A 20,831-nucleotide genomic window follows, 5' to 3' on the forward strand; every position below is an offset into this window, starting at 1 on the left:
CCACAATTCTGTAAAAATGAAAATAGCTTAAAGCTAATCGTGAAAGTAAATGATGACAATGTTTACACTCGAGGAAAGAGGATTGTGTGATCACTGTGGGATCGTGTTTGCTTTGCAATTATGTATAATCATCTTTGTACACTCAGCGGGCAGTTTATTAGTTGCAACAAGCTAAAAGCTAATGGAGCCACACAAAACAACAACAACAACAACAACAACAACAACAAAAAACAACAAAAAAAACAGTTAATAAATCCTAACTGAAGATGATAATGTTTTATACCTGCATCTCAAACTTTGTGGATTCACACAAATCGATCTTATCAGGACATTTAAAAACATTCAAAATGTTCTGGAAAGACTTTGTCAGCCTGATTGAGCGAGTCCTGGTGTTTAACATCTCAGTCTGGTATAGTAATCAAACTGTGGTAAATAACAGATTGGCCAGGACCTTTAGAGCTGCTAGAAAAATCAAAGGTCGACAACAGGCATCATTAGATACGTTATATAAATCTGCTGTGCAGAAGAACGCTGAGTCCATTGTTAATGGTACTGAACAGATATTTGATACTCAAAAAATGCAATATATTGCTCATTATTATTATTATACTTATTGCTCGGTTTCAAAAGTAACCGATTGCATTACTCGTTATATTACTTTAATGGAGGGGTTAGGGTCCAAAATATGGACAGAGTCAGAAGTGGAAACATTTCATTAGCTCTTAGTTGCTTGTTGTATCTTCTGTCAATGATTAAAATCCAGTTTTAGTTGTTTATATATTGAAGGGCTACAGTCATCACCTGCAGCAACAAGGGGCTAATTTTTGTTCGGGTGCATCTCCACAAGCTTCACATTATTGTGCTGTCTAGTTTGATGTCGTGTTTTACACAGTGGGAAAAGTCTTGCCACTACCTACACACAATTTACACGTTGATTATGTCAATTTTCATCACAACAAAATAAAAGTCATAGGAACATTTCCAGCCTCTGAAATTAGCTACTTGCATCCTCCAGTCAGCTTACTGGTTATGGTGCTGCCAAGAGCGATGACAATGGATATTAAATGTTAAATTTCAAACCAAGCTTTGTTATTTACTGTTTTTTAATTACGTTGTCTAATCCTTTTTGTAATTGTCAACTTTGTGCTGCATTGGTGATGTGGTGAGCCAAACAGTTCTATTTAGTTTGTTATGCTTTCTGATCTACAGAACACAAGTCTTTTTCAGGGGAGACCTGGACAAGACGAAGCACAAAAGTAATGGAAAAACAAAACAAAGCAACATGTGTAGAGGCTTTTAAAAGACATTTTCCATGTTAAAAACTGAAATATGCTAAGAAAAAACACACAAAAACAATCATCATAGGGTTCACAGCAGTGCTAATCTCAGTCCTTTTCCCTCTGCAAACTATTCCAGGCAGCCTGAACAGAAAACATGACATTAACACAAATACCAAAAAAAGTTTTCATCTGATATGAGTGGCCCATCTGATATATTGATTTGCCTGCTGAATTAGCCAAAATGTTAGCGAGACTTACATTTAGGGCTGTGCCATATTGTGTTGAATATTTCATATTCTCAATAATTTTTCTACATGATAAAAACTTGTCATGTCGGGATAAGTAAATATGTTGCCTGGAAAAGTTTTTCCTGATATTTAAATCTAAATGCATTTGCAAATTTCCATTTACCCAAACTAAAAACATAGCATATAACATTATGCTAATAGAAAGCATAACCCAGATTTAACTACAAAACATATTTGTTGTTGCAGTTTAGTTGTGTAGACACAATATTTAGAACACAACGCTCCGTGGCTATTCCACCTGGAAGCATATGTTTGATCTGTCATGATGCAGAAGACAGCATATTAGGAAAGATGGTGTTCAACACTGCATCAGTTTTATAAGATCATTACTTCTTCTGACTGACTGCAATCAAGCTGAAATGAGTTTGAATTTTCTTTACCTCATTTGACCCATTAACAATAAAAACACTTGAAGTGTGCAAATTAGAACTAAACTTTCGGTTTGTGATAGGTGACAAATTTTCTAGTCTATTATTGGCTTTGGTGATAGAAAGTGACAGATTCTAGATGGATACTGGGACCTGCCATGGTCTGACGCCTGCCATGGTCATGACAACAACAGCCCTCCAGGGATTTTCTGTCATGGAAAAATCCTTTTCCCACAGGTGGGAAATAAACCCATGAAGGCAAGATGTCCCACATAATATGTATATCTCAGTGTGTCATCTCTCTTTCACTTTGTTTACATTTGATTATTCCATCCCTTGAATTATCATACCTTTTTCTTTTCACACTCCACCCTGATCCCCTCTTCTGAGATATAAAGTATACTTCTTCTTTTACTTGTTTTTCCTATTTCCAATCTTCTTTTTCCTTACTTAGTCTTCCTTTTCTTCACTCTCTTACGCACTCTCTTTTCTATCCGTCTGACTGCAGTGATGGCGAGCCCTGGGATCAATATCAAAGCTTTGCATAATTCAACAGCTGCCTCAATAATGTATGACGCAATGAGCCACTTTGGAAAGATGTCTCCCTCCCTCTCTCTGATTCCCTTTGTCTCAGTCAGGTGAAGTCAGCCTGCACTATTTGCACAAATGGCAAATGTGTAGCGTACAACAATGAAGTGAACTGCTTTATGCGTAGGCATGCCGCCCGATTACTCCAGTTTTTCTTCTGAAAGTTCCACATAAGAAGGCAGTTCAGCTCTTAAACTCCTGAAATGTGTTCTTCCTGTTCCTGCGATAACATAATGACTGAACTAAATGTCAGAGAGCAAAAAATAAATAAATAAATAAAGATGATTCACCAAGCTGTGATCCAGCCTGTTGAATCATTGTGCACCACCTCTGCAATCAGTACTGCTGCAAAGAAGACTGTTGTGGGAGTGGAAGATTCATTCAAAATTTAAGACTGAAAAATTGTGCTTGTTTTGTTCTTCATTTATAAATGTGTTTGTTTGTAGATTTCGGTTTGTTGATTTTTATGCATAGAATACTAGATACTATATATATTTTTTTTATGATAGCACAGCAGTTTCCTTCAGGATAATTGAAGTTGTATCCTATCCCTCATCTGTGTAGACATTACAAGCTGGTCTGCAGAGGATGCAAGCACACACACGCACACACACACACACACACCACACACAAACACCGCAGCTACTACAGATCAAAGTCAGCACATATTCATTATTTAAACACTTTATAAATGTCTAATTTCTTTAAAGTACAGGAAACGTTAAACCTCTTTTGTTTTAACCTGAAAAGGTGAGAAATGTTGTCTCTCACACCTCAGTTTTCTCTTTCAGATTAGCCGTCCTTGGTGGGTTGTGAAATGTATGAGTGTGAATAGTTGTCTGTCTGTGTATGTCTTTCTGTAGCCTTGCGACAGACTGGCGAGGGTGTCCAGGGTGTACCCTACCTCTCACTCGATGACAGCTGGGATAGGCTCCAGCCCCACAGCCACCCACACAGGATAAGCGGTGACAGATAATGGATGGATGGATAATACTGAAAAACTGCAACATAACAAACATATCCTCTCTTTTGTCCACTCGGAGTAGGCTACACTGGTGGCTAAACCATATCAGAGAGATTACACAGGACTAGTCTGTGATGACGCTGCAGTTTAAGCACCATTGGATTAATAATTGTATACACACAGTTGTGGATTCAACGCACAGCGGAATGGTTTAAAACACTGCCCAGAGATCTCATGCACAAAGATTTAACTGCTCTTAAAGAAAGTCAGCCTCAAAAAATGACATATCACCAAAACTAGTTGACGCCAAAACATGCTCTTCAGGGGCTGCAAAATTTGAATCATCTTTATTCAGATGTTATTCTGCAACTCCACACAAACATTTGCTTCCTACTGGACTGCTTATGGGGCTACAGGAGGAGGACTTTAATGTCTCTATTAAGCTTAACGCACACAGTTAATCTGCGCTTCTTGCATCAGCATTTTATCAGCAGTCAGTATGAAGCCTTTATTCTGCTTCATTTTCACAGAGCATGGAATAAATATACATTTTTAAACCTTAATACATTACTAATGTATTACAATTACAGGTTGTTAAAGATGTTAATTTCAGGAAGTAAATGGTTTCTGAAGTGTCTACAAAGCATAATCTTCATCTTAAATGTGCTGTTGAAGGTGCAAACCCGATTAAAATGCAATAACTTGTTTTCTGAAATGAGAAATATATACATTTATGTTTTTACTTTATTCAAAAGAAACCATGCCATACTAACACTAAAGAGCTCTTTTTATGTCAATTCAAGCCTTGCACATCTCAAGCTGTCAGTCACATAGTTATGTGTGCAAAGAAAAGCTGGATTCTGACTTATGGAATGTGGACAACAAAGATGAACAACATTCTCACAGATGAATCTGAATGAACAACTCTAATATAACATACACATGAAATTTTCATGTTCCACTAACTGATGGCGGATAGTGGCACAAATGAAGCTGAGAAAATTTTAACTGTTCATCCAACTCTCTGGCCACTGGGCTTTCTTTAACAAGAAAGCAAAAGAAAAGACAATGTGTAGGGAGGCGAAAGGTCTTTCCATGTTTTTTCTGCTATGGGAAAAAGAAATGGAAACCAACAACTCCTCAGATGCTATTATAACAACAGCTGATGGTGCAGGTGTTTGTAAAGCCGGTTGTGCTGTGAGTGTTTATGAAGGGTAAAGGGTCTCAGAGGGGAGTCTGTGACTTAAACTAATGCAACACCAAATCCCACTGAAAGTGATGATCCACTTCCCAGTGTTCCCAAAAGGACAGGAAGGGGTAAACACACACACACACACACACACACACACACACACACACACACACACACCCTTGCTCTCATCCCTGCAGCGACAAGGTGAGAGAACAGAAGTGCTGTGTCACTGTGGATCAGGGAACTGTTATACAGCAAAATTAAAATGGTGGTTACCTTGAACACTAAAACTACACGGCTAGAAAGATGATGATGGTTAAAAAGAGAAAAAAAACTCCACTGAGTGCCATTGGTCTCACTATGACAGTCCTTAAAGGGGAATTTCCACCAATTTTAAACACAAAACAGTCCTGGGAGATTCTGCTGATAGAGCTCTATAAGGCTACTGATAACAGAGTGAAGTTTTGGAGACATCTTTCATCTATCATCAGCTGGATGAGGTCTGGGCGAACCTTCTTGGCTTAGCATCTACCGTAGCGCTCATTGCTTCTCCACAGGTGTGTCGCAGGGCTCTTTGCTCGGCCCTTTTCTCTTCTCCATCTACACCACATTGTTTGTGTCCACCATCTGCTCTCATGGCTTTTCATGCTATGGCTTCTTGTGCTTTCCACTGAATTATATCACTCTCAATGCATATTTCTGCTGGACTCAGTAGGCTCACTCCCAATATATGAAAAACTGTTGAAAAGAGAACACTTTTTCACGTGTCTATGCAGTACAGAGAAAAATATTCTTCATAGGACAACTGTCAGGTGGCGGGTCGTCTGGTTTCCGTTTACTCTGCCGCGCTCTTACTTGCAGGTAGCTGAAAAGTAGAGTTTGGAAGCTGGTTGGCTTGAGCCTATGGTGTCCCCATATTGTCACGACCCAGTCTTGACTACCTTTCTGGTTTTTCCCCTTGCACCACATTTGTTTTTTTGGCTTTAGTTTGTCTTTATTTTGCACGTACTGGCACTAATAATTAATCTGATGACACCGAAACATTTCTTCTTATGGGACTTTGCTTTTAATGTCTTCTCCCTGACAGCTTTTTTGTAAGTCGATTTGAATAAAAGCACCTACGGAAAGACGCTAAATGATGCATAATGCACATCCTACTGGTAAAAAAAAAAAAATGTGTTTAAAAATGTGCTTTTCTTCAAAAAGTATCTTCCATAAATGTTAGGTACAGTAGAAAGGATTTGTGAGCTGAATATTGATTAGAAGTTGAAAAATACGAAGACCTTCTTGTTAAAAAACATTGTTTGTCTCAATTATTTACAGAACCATTGCACAGGCCTTCTGGGACTAAATAATAACAGCAACCTCATGAAATCTGGAAAATGGTGAAGTCAGAAGTGTATATTCAGTTTGTAAGAGACTAATTTGTGTGCAGCCCAATAAGAAGGGGAACTAAGGAGATAAAAAGGGGAACTGGAATATCAGGCAGAAAGCAGCAGAAATGGAGGGTCAACGCACTGTTCTTGCACTGGGGAAAAGAGCTCCCAGCTTTCCAACCATAACTTTTACTGCCACAGTGCTCAATCGATTCCTTCAAGGCAATCAAGCAGAGCTTAACAGTGATGAAAATGTCTCCTTCTCACCCTCCAATATTGGAGACAGACATAGACTGACACAAGAAGAAATATTTCAGACGCAGGACATGATTGTTGATGGGAATAGAAAGGAACAATGGAGCCATAAAAAAAGAGAAAAGTTATTTTCTCAGTGTGGCTTCAGAAGATCGTGAAATATAATAAACATTACAGTGTGGGTTTGTACTATATGTGTGTGATGAAGGATCCATGTATAGCTGAAACTATTCCTTTAAATCCCTCATATGTTCGTTAATACTTAATTTTTTTGCCACACCTACAGGAAAATGAATAAGAAGAGAAAAAAAAAAATCCAATATTTATTAGATATTCTCAGGTGGGTTACACTCGAAGTTTTGTTAGCTAGTTATATGTGTATGATTTTTAGAAATGCATAAACAGATTTCCCATTCTTCACCACCAGTGAGGTGAACATGATGTTTTTTACATGATGTTTTCTCTTCTATCATTGTAATATATACATTGCATGTGTGCATTTTCCTTCCCACTACACACGTACAAGGGCTATATTGTGGTCTAAGATTCCATTAGATGCTATTTGTTTATGCAGGGGAGCTTAGCTTGTTTTGATGCAACAGATCTCCCAGCAAATGTAAATATGGTGGAAGTGCTAGAATGAGGCATTAATACATTTAATTGACTTAATGAACCTTTTATTATTCAGCTTCTACAGCAAAATAGTCACTGCAAGGAAGACCTATTTACACATAGATACTATTTTAAAATTCTATAGATTTAAAAGTTTTATCAAGTAATTTCTTGGCTCTACATTTTACAATTGGTGGGATTACTGGGATTAAGTTTCTCTTTCAAGGATATTTCAACTGGGGACTGAACCCTGACCCTGCAGTTGGTGGGCAACCTGCTCTCTTACACATTTTCCTCACAGTTCATTTTTTGTCTGTGCAAGTAAGAAGTTAGATAAACCCTCACAGAATAAATTTGGAAAATGATGATACCCAGTTGTCTGTGGCTCTGACAAATGGGAACACAGGCATGGAGCTGAAGGTCATGACCTGGGCATTTGGTAGACCCCCATCTTCACTACAAACAAGCAGCCTTGAGTAAGGTGGTAACCGATTACTGTCATTAAAGCCTCGGTGAAGAAGAATCAATGTTTGCTGTTGATAAAGCAACTTCTCCCTCTCGCTTCCACATTCAAAACTACAAAGGAATATTCTGTATGAGTGAACGGAGGGTCCAATCCTATAATCAAAAGTAATATATGTTTCAAAGTTCACAGCCAAATCTCAGGTATTGCTATGACCTGGGAGCAATCATGTTAGAGCAAAATGTCAGGCACAGTAAAGATATAAGAACTGAGGAAAGAGATAAAAAAGGACTTTTTAAAGCAATTAAAGCCGTACCGCTTAGACTTAAAGTAAAAAAAAAAAAAAAAAAACTGTAAGCCAAGAACAATGAAATGAGAATGAAGTGCAATAAATAAGATTAAAGCAGGCAGAGGAAGATGTGTGAGGGCATATCATTTAATGGGAAGACGAACATACACAACACTCAAGTCCATTCATGTACACAATCACAATTTAGACGTTCATCCATTATTTCTACTTTTAAAGATTTTGTGTGGTTAACCATTCGGTAAACTTTATTATTAGGCATTAAAGTACAGATTAGAAGCTCAATGGTAATATATCTGCACAGTTTGAGCGATAACAGATGATTCGAATTATCCAAAGTAAGAAGACTGAAATTTTGAATAAGTTCTTTTAAGCTGATTTTACTCTATGAATGTTCTACGGAGTCAAAAAGGACACACAAATTACCAAAAGATTAATAGCACTGTACAAAAAAGTGATGAAGCCAGACCTTCTGTGTTCTGTACCAGATGTCAGAAAACATCATTCATTGTACCGCAGAGTTCCAAAGTGGGATGGATTTAGATTCTTTGGCTTTATAGAGTCCTGAAGGGCTTTTTTTCTACAGGCTAACAGTCTCACATGTTGACAATATTGTTTTCCTAAAACCTATTTTAGCCATTCTTGCAAAGATGTACCATCAAGGCGGGCAACCAAGGTGAAGCAAACCCCCCCAAAAAAGGGCCCCCATTATGTATCTTATAAATAGACTGATAAAAACTGATCAACGTTTCTGCATTTATATTTCTCTATCTAGTTATGGACCAACACAACACAACCTCCTTGTGATTTTATGCACGGCCTCCTGTTCATCCTAACGGCCCACAGCCTTTGCGTGCCCTTCATCAATATGTCATGAGTGAAGTCAGCCAAGTCTTTAACCCTTCATCTTTAAAACCTTCAGGGTCTTCGAAAAGTCATCCCACGCAGAGATGGATGGCAAGGTCCCTATGACGACAGCCATGAAAAGGCACACTCCTCTGGCAATGGAGCAAATTGGCTCCACCGTAGAATGTGAATCTTTAATCGCCCTGTGCTGCCCTCAGGTCTACGGTCACCTCTAACATGCCATGTAGGTACCACTCCCGTGTGTGCGTGTGTGTGTGTGTGTGTGTGAAAAGAAAGCGATTAGAACATTTTTTTGAATTAGTAATTTTTCAACAGTGCTACATGTGACTGCTGTATCTAAAATTCACTTTACATATTTAGATTTAACATACCAGACAAATGAAGAGGTTATATAATAAATAATACATATATTGTACATTTTCAAGCAAAGATATTTATAGGTTTTGATTTGTTTTCCCCATCTGTTTTTTAGCTGTGTCCTTTTGTTTCCTGAGGTCACATTCACACTGTAAAGTTTCAGGACAAAGTATAATTTTAGCAGTGAGACTGCCTTCGTGCACAGAAGAATTATAACTGCAAATCATTCTGGAAGCCTCTTGGAGGGCTATAGTCATTCATGAGCACCATATCTGATGAAGTCTTTTAAGTCCTTCAGACACTGTACAGTCAGGGCTGATTTTATCCCTTAATAAACTAGATGAGTTATAATTTCATAGACAGTTTAAGCACACTTCCAGTGCACAAACATTAGGATTACTGCCATGTTTAGAAATGTTGATCAGCAGTGTGATTCTCCCAAGTCCGATTTACCAATTTTTTTAATATTTTCTGTTTTTGTTCTCGGTTCATTATTGAAACATAATGCCACCTTTATATCTTTTGCCCAACACTGAAGAGTCAGCGATTTCTGTTCTGAATCAACTCAACTGAGTTGGACCTGTCTGCAGACAAAGATCACAGGCTCCTGACAAGATCTAGAGCTACAGCTGAAAATTATTTTTTTCTAGAAGTTTAATATTTGAATGTTTCAGGGGGGGTTTCACCTTGAGCTATGGCTTCCCCTAACCCTACCCATCTTTGTCTTAAGGTCCATCTTCTGTTAAGATTAATAACTTCCAATACAATGGGTTTGTCTTCAACAAGACTTTCTTGATTATACTGGAAATGTCAATAGCCGAACCAAATGTGCTCCATACTTAGCTTCAGTATGTGAGCTCCACATGGTGGCCAAATAATTGAACCATACACAGAAGTCGCAGTTAACACATCACACAAGATCTATAATAACTGCACACCTGCCTGGCTTTATGGAGCTCAACTTCTGTGTGAGGGAAGACCCACACATGATGATTACATCGAGTTTATTCCCACGGATTCTTTCACTTTTTTCTCCACCCACATGGCCCTCAGTGAGAGCAAGAGAGAAAATAAAAAAGAAAAGACCGCTGTGATCACTTCACTTTTACTTCAAAGGATTTCTGGTCCTCTGGGATGTTAAAACCTGTTTCTGAGCCATATCAGATGTTGGAACTGAGAAATTTTACCATTTCATGGAAAATATTAGCTCATTTGGAATTTGATGGCAGCAACACATCTCAAAAAAGTTGGAAGAGGGGCAAACAAAAGGATGGAAATATTTTGAACAGCAGTGTCGTCACACTCCTGCTGACCATTCAGTATCTAGTAAATGAAACATGATCACATTTGAAACTTTCATGTAGAAATTCAACATTTTTGATTAATAAACACAATTTATTTATACATCTTTCTAAACATTAGTACTTAAAGGTAACAGCTTTAAAATCCTTTTAATGGTACACTGCCTGGTTATAAAAGCAAATGCTCTCACCCCAGTGGGGCTGAATCAGCATTTACACCCCTATGCAACTTTGGATTCCCATCCCAGTGACCTCTTATGAGAATGCTTCATGACACCATATAGCTTGGTATTCTGGTAATACATCTATGGGTATTTTTAGCATGGCTAAACAGATTTGGCAAAAAGGCTATGAGAAAGGAAGGAAGAGAAAAAAGAGAATGATCAAGTAGGAGACAGGACATGAGTAAAAATATCTGGCTTGATAAAAGGACTCAAGACAGATGTGGAGCTGGTGTTCGTGCTGTTGGACTAGTACATAACAGCTTTAACTTGTAAGCAAATGCACATGTACTTAAGAGGACTGAAACTGTGACTGGTATTTATGAAAGTCACGTGAAAGTGAATTAGACTCAGCAAAGGCAGAGGGAGAAAACTTGCAATAGTACTAAATGCTGGTTTTTGGCGCTTTAAGTTGGTATTAAGATACTGTATAAGAGCATAAATAAATAAATAGAAAATTTGCCTAAATAGACACCATTTACATCTTTAACATGCTAAAGAACTTGAGGAACTTTATAAGCAAATATAATAAATACTACAGTAGGTCATGTATTTATTTGGAATAGGATTTTATTCCCGAAGGCTTAAAAGTACACGTACAATGAGAAAAATACAATGACCTGCAAAGCCACACACACACACACACACTAAAGTAATGTGATGGATCAAGCAGAAATTTCATCTTCAGTATCATGTGAAACATATAGATCCCAATTGATGACTCCCAATGTATTAGCATTGAAATGAGGTGACCTTGTGCTGATTTACATGTTTCTCATTCCACCCAAGTATTTATTAAAACTCAGTGTACTGTAAAAAATATAATTAAACTCCGGCTAATTTTGAATAATAATGATGCTTAGAAAGGCTGCAATGGCACATCAAAACTAGGAGACTGCAAATCTCATTTCAAACAATAAACTAGGCTTTGATCTGGTCAGGCAGACTTTTCAGCTAACAGCATGATGAATATCCTGCAGCGTTTTAAACTGAAACACACATTTTCTCTTTTAGTAGTTAATGTTGTGATGCAGCACAAAATTGTTTCTGATTGCTGCTAACCCTGAGATGAAATTATATATTTAGAAACCACATGTTCTCAAACACTTCTATTAACTGCAGCCTCCCTTCCATTAACTCAAAACTGCCTCAAGAGAAAACAATACATTCACATGTAGAGAGCGTGCACAGAGAGAAATCAAGAGAGCTGTGAAAGAGATATCAGATAAATGTCCCTTCACACTGGTTGATGAAATTATAGTTTTGCTGCAAAATGAGAATAATAAAATGGCACTTAAGGTTTCAAAAGGGCTGACAGCACAAAACTGAAACTAATTTGTGAAGAACAAAATTGGTACTAGCTGTGGGACTTGCTAGTCACTGAAAAATAACCACTAGACTAAATCTGTATATTGCTGCTTTAAGTAGAGTAAATTACTTTTATGTCCTTCAACATGGATATATTTCAGAAATTAACCTTTTAATAAGCTCTAAAATATGAACTCAGTGACTGCAAATATGTAAAACCAATGTAAGTAATAAATCAACATTTTTGTAGTTACCACACTTTATTTACTTAGAAAAGAGTCGCTGTTTCTTTCTACATCCTGAGTCATGGTTAGACAAGGGGGAGCCCAACAATGTTCTAGCACTAAAACCTAAATTTGATGCCAAACATCACTCAGAGAGTGAGTGAGATCTATTCAACCAGACCTGCCAAGACTTTATCAGTGGGCCCCATCAGCCCTCCCTCCCATCACCTCATTTCCAAAATCAGCTGAATGGATAGTGAAGACACTAAAACTGTTACAGCAGTTTTCCCACAATGGAATTTTTTTCCGTCAACCCAAAGCAATGTTAGACCCTTTATCTATTTCTGCTCTGCAGACATTGGATTTCTACCCATTGAAGTGCTATTGATCTGCCTTGTGTGATGTACGGGAAGAAAAGAGGGGAATAATCAATTCTCCCAGGCTCCACCCTGGGTCCTCCAGTCCCAGCGACCCAGCTAAGGTTTCTTTCCATAATGCTAAACATATATTTTGTGTAACAATCTTAAGAAAAGTTCAGAAACATTTTTTTAACATTTTTTGCAACAGAGCATTATTGTGGAGAATATATTGGCTGGTGCATATTAATTAATTTTAAACTAATTGCAGATGAATTGGTATCAATTCCATTTGTTACAGCCTGCACTGCACAAAGCTGAACTGTAGAGGGCACTGAGACTCGATAAATGTTGTTTTCTGTGAATTACTGTCCATCTCCAAAGGACCACACATGTTTTTACTGCTATCCTCCACAGAAACATCATATTTAACCAGAGCTGCAGAGCGGCTAAGTTGGCTGGACACTGAAATGAAGGACGCCCTGTATGACCACTATGCCACAATGCTATTTTAAAAAATCCAATATATCATTTAAAGATCAATACAGCTTTTCTCAAACCAATATGAATACAGTCAATCACAATCCTTAACGTGACAATAACTCTCAAAACATATTACTGTCCCATAAAAACAAAACAAGGTTTGCATGTTTGTATCAACCTGTGTTCGAAGTTCAAGTGACAATGTCCTCACATATTACACATGGAGTTAAAGGATTAATCACCAATAATGTTTTTATAGCAATGATATAAGAGATTTACAGCTATACACACGTGTGAACCTGCCTCAGATAAGTAGGGGAGTGTATCTCTATAAGACTGAAGACTGGATGACAGATGGGTAAAGAAGACTAATACTATTTATTGTTTGACAGTAATTCCTCTGTTTCCTCTGAAGGTGTTTGCTTTGTTTAACAATTGTTTTGAAAAATGCTTTGTCATTTTCTGCTGACTGCTGCTTAGCACATGCCACCAGTGCAGCTATAATCTATCCTGCTGTTGCCTGTTTGCCCATTTTTCTGTATGAGTGTTTGATCTCATCAGGCTCCTATGTGGGAAATTATTGAAGTAGCTCCATGTTCAGCATCTTTTACTTTCAACCTGGGCACTGAGCCCTAGAACCAGCATGTCACATAGACACAGTCTGCGTATGACACACACACACACACACACACACCTAATACTGCAGGGCCACAGCTCCCTGAACAGTCACCATGGTGATAATACACACATTTCAGCTTTGATGCAATGCAGATGGATTAAATTTCCAGTAATTTCAACTCACTAGTGTCAATCATCCCACAGTAAAAAATGTGATGTGATGTTGCAGCTGTGATTTTTTTAATAGAATTAGTTTTTTTTTTTCATTTTGATATTTAAAAACTTGTTTTGATGCATTTTAGAATCACAAATAAATAATGAAGAGTTAATTATTTTTACCTGGAAAAGTTTAACTAAATGTAATATTGTTTATAATAATATATATAATTTTGGGGCAATGTGTATCAAATCATTTATGAATCAGACTGCTTTGAATTTTTAATTTCTATAGTGTCTGCATATTCCATTCATACTGTAGTTTTATAAATCAGTAATTAAAAATGCTGCTAAAATATATAAACCGGCAGTTTCAACTATATAGAGAGAAAAGAATACTAAGGTATTGGAACCTTTATTATTGACTATTATCAAATTAGGCAGATGCCAAATGCAGCTTTTAAAGCCTGGAGAATTTTACACCTCACTGGTTGTCGTGTCCAAACCTGTTCCATAAAATGTGAAACCCGTATTGACGTTGTTCTCATAATTAACAGGTCACAACTGTCATCATTGGTCTATAGTTTTCAGCAACACCAAATCACACTGACCTCTGACCTCGAAGTGGGCGGAGTGACGAGTTATAAACAGCTGCAGCTGCTGATCAAGGTCGCAGCACTTGAGGTCGACGTCCCAGGATCGAATTCCTGCAGGGAGAAAGAGAGAGATGGCATGAGGCACTGAAACATGACGCACCGATGCTGATTAAGGAAACAGAAGCAATTTTCTCTGACTAGCTTCTGATGAAGCAGAGGCACATTTAGCGAGCTAGTTATTATGCAAGAAGTCATCTTGCTTTGTGAACTTGAGGTACCCTTTTACCAGATGTTGCTGCAGCATCTCGACTTCCTCCCCCATCATCGCCTCAAATCTGTATTTAAACTAAGCTGTGGGGAAGGTCACTGCACAGGAAACTTTTCAGGCTCAAAATGTCTGATGAAGGACTGATGGAAACACATGGATGTGCATGCATCCCTATAACTAACCTAAATTAAGTCTTGTTGCTAACTATATTCAATACTACCGAATGGGACAGTAGTGGGACAGAACACTCATCCTGTCAATCTCAAAAACGTCTAATCCTTTTCTTAAAGTGCAACACTTTTCTATTTCAAAGTTTACAAAGAACTTTCCTAATGAAGCTTCCTTTATCACAATTTTTGTGAAATGAAAATCTTTTAATGCTGTCATACATATGAAAAAGTGCCAATTGACATTTTAAAAGGTAACATCAAGTAAATGGAATTTTTATTTTCTTTTTGGGTTGGAGTTGTTGCACTTCATTTTATTCTTCGTTCTGTCAAAAGTAGTACCAGATGAACAGCGTGATTTTTTTTCATTTTGTGATTATTAACTTCAGCCTAGTTTTCATGGTACCACTTTAAAATAAGCCTGCTACTGTAACAGGCCACTTAACTAAGTGTGAGTACTTTCTTGTTTAGCTCCATTTAAGTTTTGCCAACTCCTGAGAGAAATGTTTGGCTCTTTAGTTGCTAAACACTCTACCGTGCTCCACTCTCTAGTCGCTGACTTTGTCTTTCTGCCATTTGGTGCTGAGCAGGTAATTTGCAGTTGATTTTTTAAGCTTTTCACTGAAAAACAAAAAAGCCACCTGCATTTATACATCTCATAACAACAATGATGAAAGCAGTGAGAGTCAACCAAATGAGCAAAGATATGGGCCATAAACTCAATGTGAAAGTGCAGCTTTGAGGAAAATATTGAATTATGATGTTCATCCTCTGTGAAATTACTCCGAGTTTCATTTCAGAATACATAAATCAACGCATATTGACTGTGTCAGTCTTTGTTAGTAGGAAACTCCAGAGCTGGACAATAAGCATGGATTAGTAATGTTCTAATATTTATAAAGATTAGGGTGGTGACATATTTGGACTGATTTCTTGATTACCAAAATAATTTGATACTTAGTTGCTTTCAATTGTTAACCTTTAATTTCAATTCCATATTCATAAAACATATGTAGTAATGACCCTGAGAAAAACATACACCTAAAAAAATAATAACTCTAGTCTCTGTATCAGAAATGACTCAGTAAAGGACTAATCAGCATCTCACACACCCACTCTCTCCCTCTCCATCACACACACTCAGCAGCTTTATCAGATCCTACTTAGCTGCAGTGAGTCAAACTTCAGAGGAATCTTACTGAGCAAGTCAAAACCAATGCTCACACCTCTCTCATCTTATGCACTTGTGAATTCTTCCAGGGAGAACAAGAAATTAGATTATTCTAATTTTTTAAATCCATGCCCCTGTTCTAAAATCTCCTTGTTTGCCCTTAACTGTGGAGATATTGCTCCTAAACTGCAGATTGCAGATATGCTGTGTCACTGTGATCCACGTTCTGTTGCCTGTCCTCCTTTGTACTCAGACACATAAAATGAACAACATACAGGTCTCATGTTGCTGCCTTGTCATCCCATTCCTCATTGCCTCTGTTTTATTTCACTGCAAACTTTCCATGCTTGTCTTTGGAGTTAGTCGCCCCCAAAAAAGCAAAACGGGATTTGAGAAATTGTGATTGGGATTTCTGCATCTTCAGACTATCAACAGATGATTTATTAATTAATTAAAAGTTAGAAATGGCAAAATTCATTTATGATGAAAATTATTTTCACAACACTGTACCAGTTAAAACCCACCAGATAAAATAGGTCTCCTACGACAAAAGATATGGGAAGATACACTACTGTGCATGTACTTTAGTCAGAGCAGAGTCAAAACTGATGATAACCTACAACTCATGCCAACTGTACACACACTCAATATATAAACATTTCAAATAAAGCATGTGGCTCAACTTTATCCTGTTAGTGCACATCTGATTTGCTGTACTCAATGGATTCATTGCTGCAACCGTAGCAAAGCTGAATGTATCTCCAGTGACAGTAATGAGCAGTGAGGAGCTCATTATAGTTTGTAACGCCAGAACGGGGTGAAGAAGGCGCTACACTCAAAAGCATACTGAGACAAGAGACAGTGGGTGAGACAGTCTCAAATGCGGCTGACATTTTGAACTAAACAACCTTGCAGATGCTCTGAATTAGTCATTTGGTTTGCTCATTGAAACATGCAGAATCACTAACAAGTGTATTAACGTTTCATGTTCATGACCTTGACTATACTATGACCAGTGAAGGAAAGGAACTCAAAATGTAAACAATCTGATCATAGTGATCCAGTGATACCTCACCCAAATCTGTCTTATTATCAAGCATGTTTTAAAAGAGGGTGTGAAAAGTTGTTTACTTTTCAAAAGAGCAGTTGTGATCAGCTTGATCTACAGTATTTAGTTTACACAATTTTAACAAGAACAGACAGAATTTTGCTACATACAAATATTTGGACAGTGACGCAGCTTTAAGTTAAGGGTTTTACACCCATTTGTTTTCACTGATCCTCAATTTTTGGGATAAATACCCTCAAATTCTGTGGCCTCACCAGATTCTAGGTTCCTTCACTTGTTTTATTACAGCTGTATTTACTTCCCACTTGTTTTAGGGGCATTTTGTCTTTAGGACCTGAAATAGATGTTCCTTTGGATTTAGGTCAGTTGACTGACTAAGGGTTTTCCACGCTAGCCCCTCCACAACATTTGAACCACCAGGTGATATTAATATTATGGCTGATTATTCTGTAGTAAAATAAAGAATACCACATTTTAACAAATACTTCAACTAAAAATCTTATATTGAAAATTATACATAAGTGAAAGTATGGCACTATAAATCAGGAAATGTGCGGAGAAATCAACTAGCAAAAGTACTGGATGCAGAGCATGAAACCTGTGGCTGACTGTGAGTGATATGATACAAATATGCCACAGTCATTGTACAAACATACTGTATCGACAAAATTTTACATATTTAGATATGACTGACCATAGGAGGACAGGGTTATGATGCAAGATTGGTTTAAGTAGGTTCTTTTGGCATTTTGAACAGTGTGAACCCCTGGACTACATTGTCCCATTATACTTCAATTTTGACCAAAGCCCTGTATCTGTGAACAAGAATACAACTTTTACAGATAGATCATAAGTTACTAAATGAGCGCAGGTATTTGACTTCCTTCATTGAAATGAAGCCAAATATTAAAGCATCTTCTGTTATAATCCTGTGGTAAAAACATTCTATATACTTAATCACATTATTTGTTAAAGTTTATGCCCTAAAATTTTTGGTAAAAAAGTATGTGTTCCATTAGGAAGCCGATTTCTCTACATATCAATTCATGTTACTGATCTGTGTCAGAAAAAGTACTTTGACCTTGATAGTGTTGATAACATTAATGTAAAATCTAGTCAAGATTTGTTGCACATGTGCCTCATAGGTAAGGTTCCTGCCTAAATCTAAAATTAGGCCTTGTTAAGTTTGGTTCAAATGTATTCAAACATATCTATCAAAGTGCTTACATAAAAGCTCTCTCTTTTATTCTGATTTTTCCCTTTTTAATCAGTAACAACTAAAAAGCAAATGTTTGTGGCTAAACACCGCTGAAGCATATAATTTAAAAGGGAGAATATTTATTGTGAACTCATTTCACAAATGTGCTGTAAATGGCAAACAAACTCAAAAGTGATAAATCCGAGTTCTGTACCAACTTGATTTAAACCAAAAACAGCAGCTGTAAAGTTTTAGGAAGGGAAATCATTTTAATTGCCATCCCTGTGTCTCACACAACCGAGCAATGGTGGAAGAAGAGCTTGTAGTTAAAGTATGATTACCACAGTGTACAAATACCCTTTCAGTATTACTAGGGATGGGAACTAGTTCCAGTTCCAGACTGTTCCAAATTATCCAAACCATCAGAATAGTGTGCCCCTGAGATTATCACTTTCGTTTATGATGGACATTTCAAAAACGAATTTGCCATAACCTTAAAGCCTGTGTCTAAACTGCTGGCAACTTGCAGTCATAGGAGTCATAAGGAGTCATAGAGGAGAGGAGGAGTGTTCAGACTCCGAGACAATAAACCCGCTGCACTGATGCTGAAAACCTGTGTGGTCCTACTGTTTTTCCTCACAACACAGAAAATTAATCTGGCATCAATATGAGAATCGATAAAAAAGCAGACTGAAAATGCAGAATCAACATTGGCATCACTGGTATCAATAAAAAAAAAAAATCATATCCATTCCAATAACTATATAAGTATATATCATGCATTGTAACCTTTACTTATAAAACTACAAAACTATTATGGGAGTAAGTAACAAAGTAGAAAAATCTAACAAAATTCATAGACCTTAAAACTATATTTAGGTTAATTGGTACTTTCAAATAAAGACAATAAAAAATAAAATAAAATAAAGACAAGATGAAAAAAGCATAAAGTCTGTTTGATACTGAAAACACATATCAACTAACCGATTTGAAATTAACAATTAAGATCATAATTGACACATTAATGTAAGACTCTACATACGTCTACGTTTTTTAATGCTGTTTTAATAACAACTGAAATGATTAGTCAAACATAGGTACACGAGAATACATCCTACTCATAAAGTTCCCTGGTCTCCATACTGTCCCTGCAGTGTGGAAACCAGAGTGTGACTGCCCTGTCAAAAGCACAACATCCCTTCCTGAAACTGAACTCAGAACTAGGCTCACCCGAAGCTTCAGATGTGCTCTTAATGTATCATGTCTGCGTCTGTCGTTGTTTGCCGAAAACTTTAGGTTTTGTAGTCACTTTTTAGCTTTATGAAGCTGTGATAGGACTTTTTATTATTTTGGTTTTCTCTTTTGTAGACCAGGCAGTGGTCCAAGGACCACAGGGTCAGTGGTTCGATCCCCGGTCCCAGGTATATGTCAAAGTGTCTCTGGGTAAGACACTGAACCACCAACAGCCCAGCCCCATCCCCATCCCCAGCTGTGCAGTGCCGGTCCAAGCCCGGTAGTGCTTGGGGAGGGTTGCGTCAGGAAGGGCATCTGGCATAAAAACTGTGCCAAATCAACATGCGGACAATGATCCGCGACCCTGAACTCACGGGATAAGACCAAAGGACAAACTAAATAAAAATAAAGTAAAAAATAGGCAGATTCATTTAAAAAGGGAAATAGTCTGGGGAGAGAAAAAAATACTACTTTCATCAACAACATACTGTCACACTGAATGATGTTGGATACGATCACTTTATTCAGTACAGCTTATCCTTATTTCTGGCCTTGACTGCTATGCAGTCAGGGTGACTTGTTGGAAAGCTAATCGGAGTCGAAGGCAGGTCATTCGCAGCTATTCACCGACCTATGCACGAGAATAAATGTTGTAACGAGTAGAGTAGGTGCGATACTGAACACGTCACCGTGCAACAGAGCTGTTAACTCCCTAGCTGTGAGGCTGGAATCTAACAGATTGATCATCTGGACAAACGACAGCTTAGAGATGCAACGGCACAGCAGAAAATTGCTGACTAGCATAAAGTACTGATGAATGTGTACAGAGCAACACCCTTCCCCAACTGCTCAACAATCTGTTTACATGCCCAAACTTAAGACAGCTCCCACCAACCAAAATGACTGCAGCCTAACTCAGTTCCTCAAGAGGAGGAGCAGGGATTTATGACGGAGCTGAGATATTCAGCTGAGCACTGACAACAAATATAAAGAGTGTAATGGGAAACTAAAACGTACGTCTTTTCCTTAACATCTGTGAAGTAGCTCTGTTCCTGGTCAACACGCAGCAGCTTCTGTTTGTTTACTGCTTTGAGGGTATACAGTATATCACCCCATCCAGGAAACACCCACACACAAGCATGAAAACACATGGACACACACCTGCTTAAAAATACAAGCTTCTACTTAAATAGCTAAGATGGCACAGACTGTGCAGGTCGTAAAAATAATACTTGTACTTACTTATCTAGATATCGAATTCTATGTCCGGTGCACCAATATCCTATTAACCTGGTAAATACCGACTTATTTGTAGGTTCTATTAAGTAAATAGACTTCTGCGGCACATACAACTGAAGTCTGCAATTTTATAGTGATACAGTACACAGTGGGTAATGCCTAGTGTCCCGTGGTGCAATGCTGCAGCAACTGCCTCTACCTATGGATACTATCATGGGCATTGCGTCAAAGCATCTCTCTCCATATTAAAACCTTCATGACTTCCACCCTCCACAGCTGCAAAACA

General features: G+C 37.7%; 1 protein-coding gene across 1 annotated transcript in view; it reads right to left on the bottom strand.

Moving 5' to 3' along the window:
* Nucleotides 1–20,831, bottom strand: part of map1ab (microtubule-associated protein 1Ab) — a 62,450-nt gene that overhangs the window by 41,274 nt on the left and 345 nt on the right. Inside the window, exon 2 of the mRNA XM_067500721.1 lies at nt 14,216–14,311. Coding sequence (XP_067356822.1) covers nt 14,216–14,311 — 96 coding nt within the window. The remainder of the gene's footprint in view (nt 1–14,215; nt 14,312–20,831) is intronic.

Source organism: Channa argus, chromosome 4 (assembly GCF_033026475.1).
Source record: "Channa argus isolate prfri chromosome 4, Channa argus male v1.0, whole genome shotgun sequence".
NCBI classification, from domain to species: domain Eukaryota; kingdom Metazoa; phylum Chordata; class Actinopteri; order Anabantiformes; family Channidae; genus Channa; species Channa argus.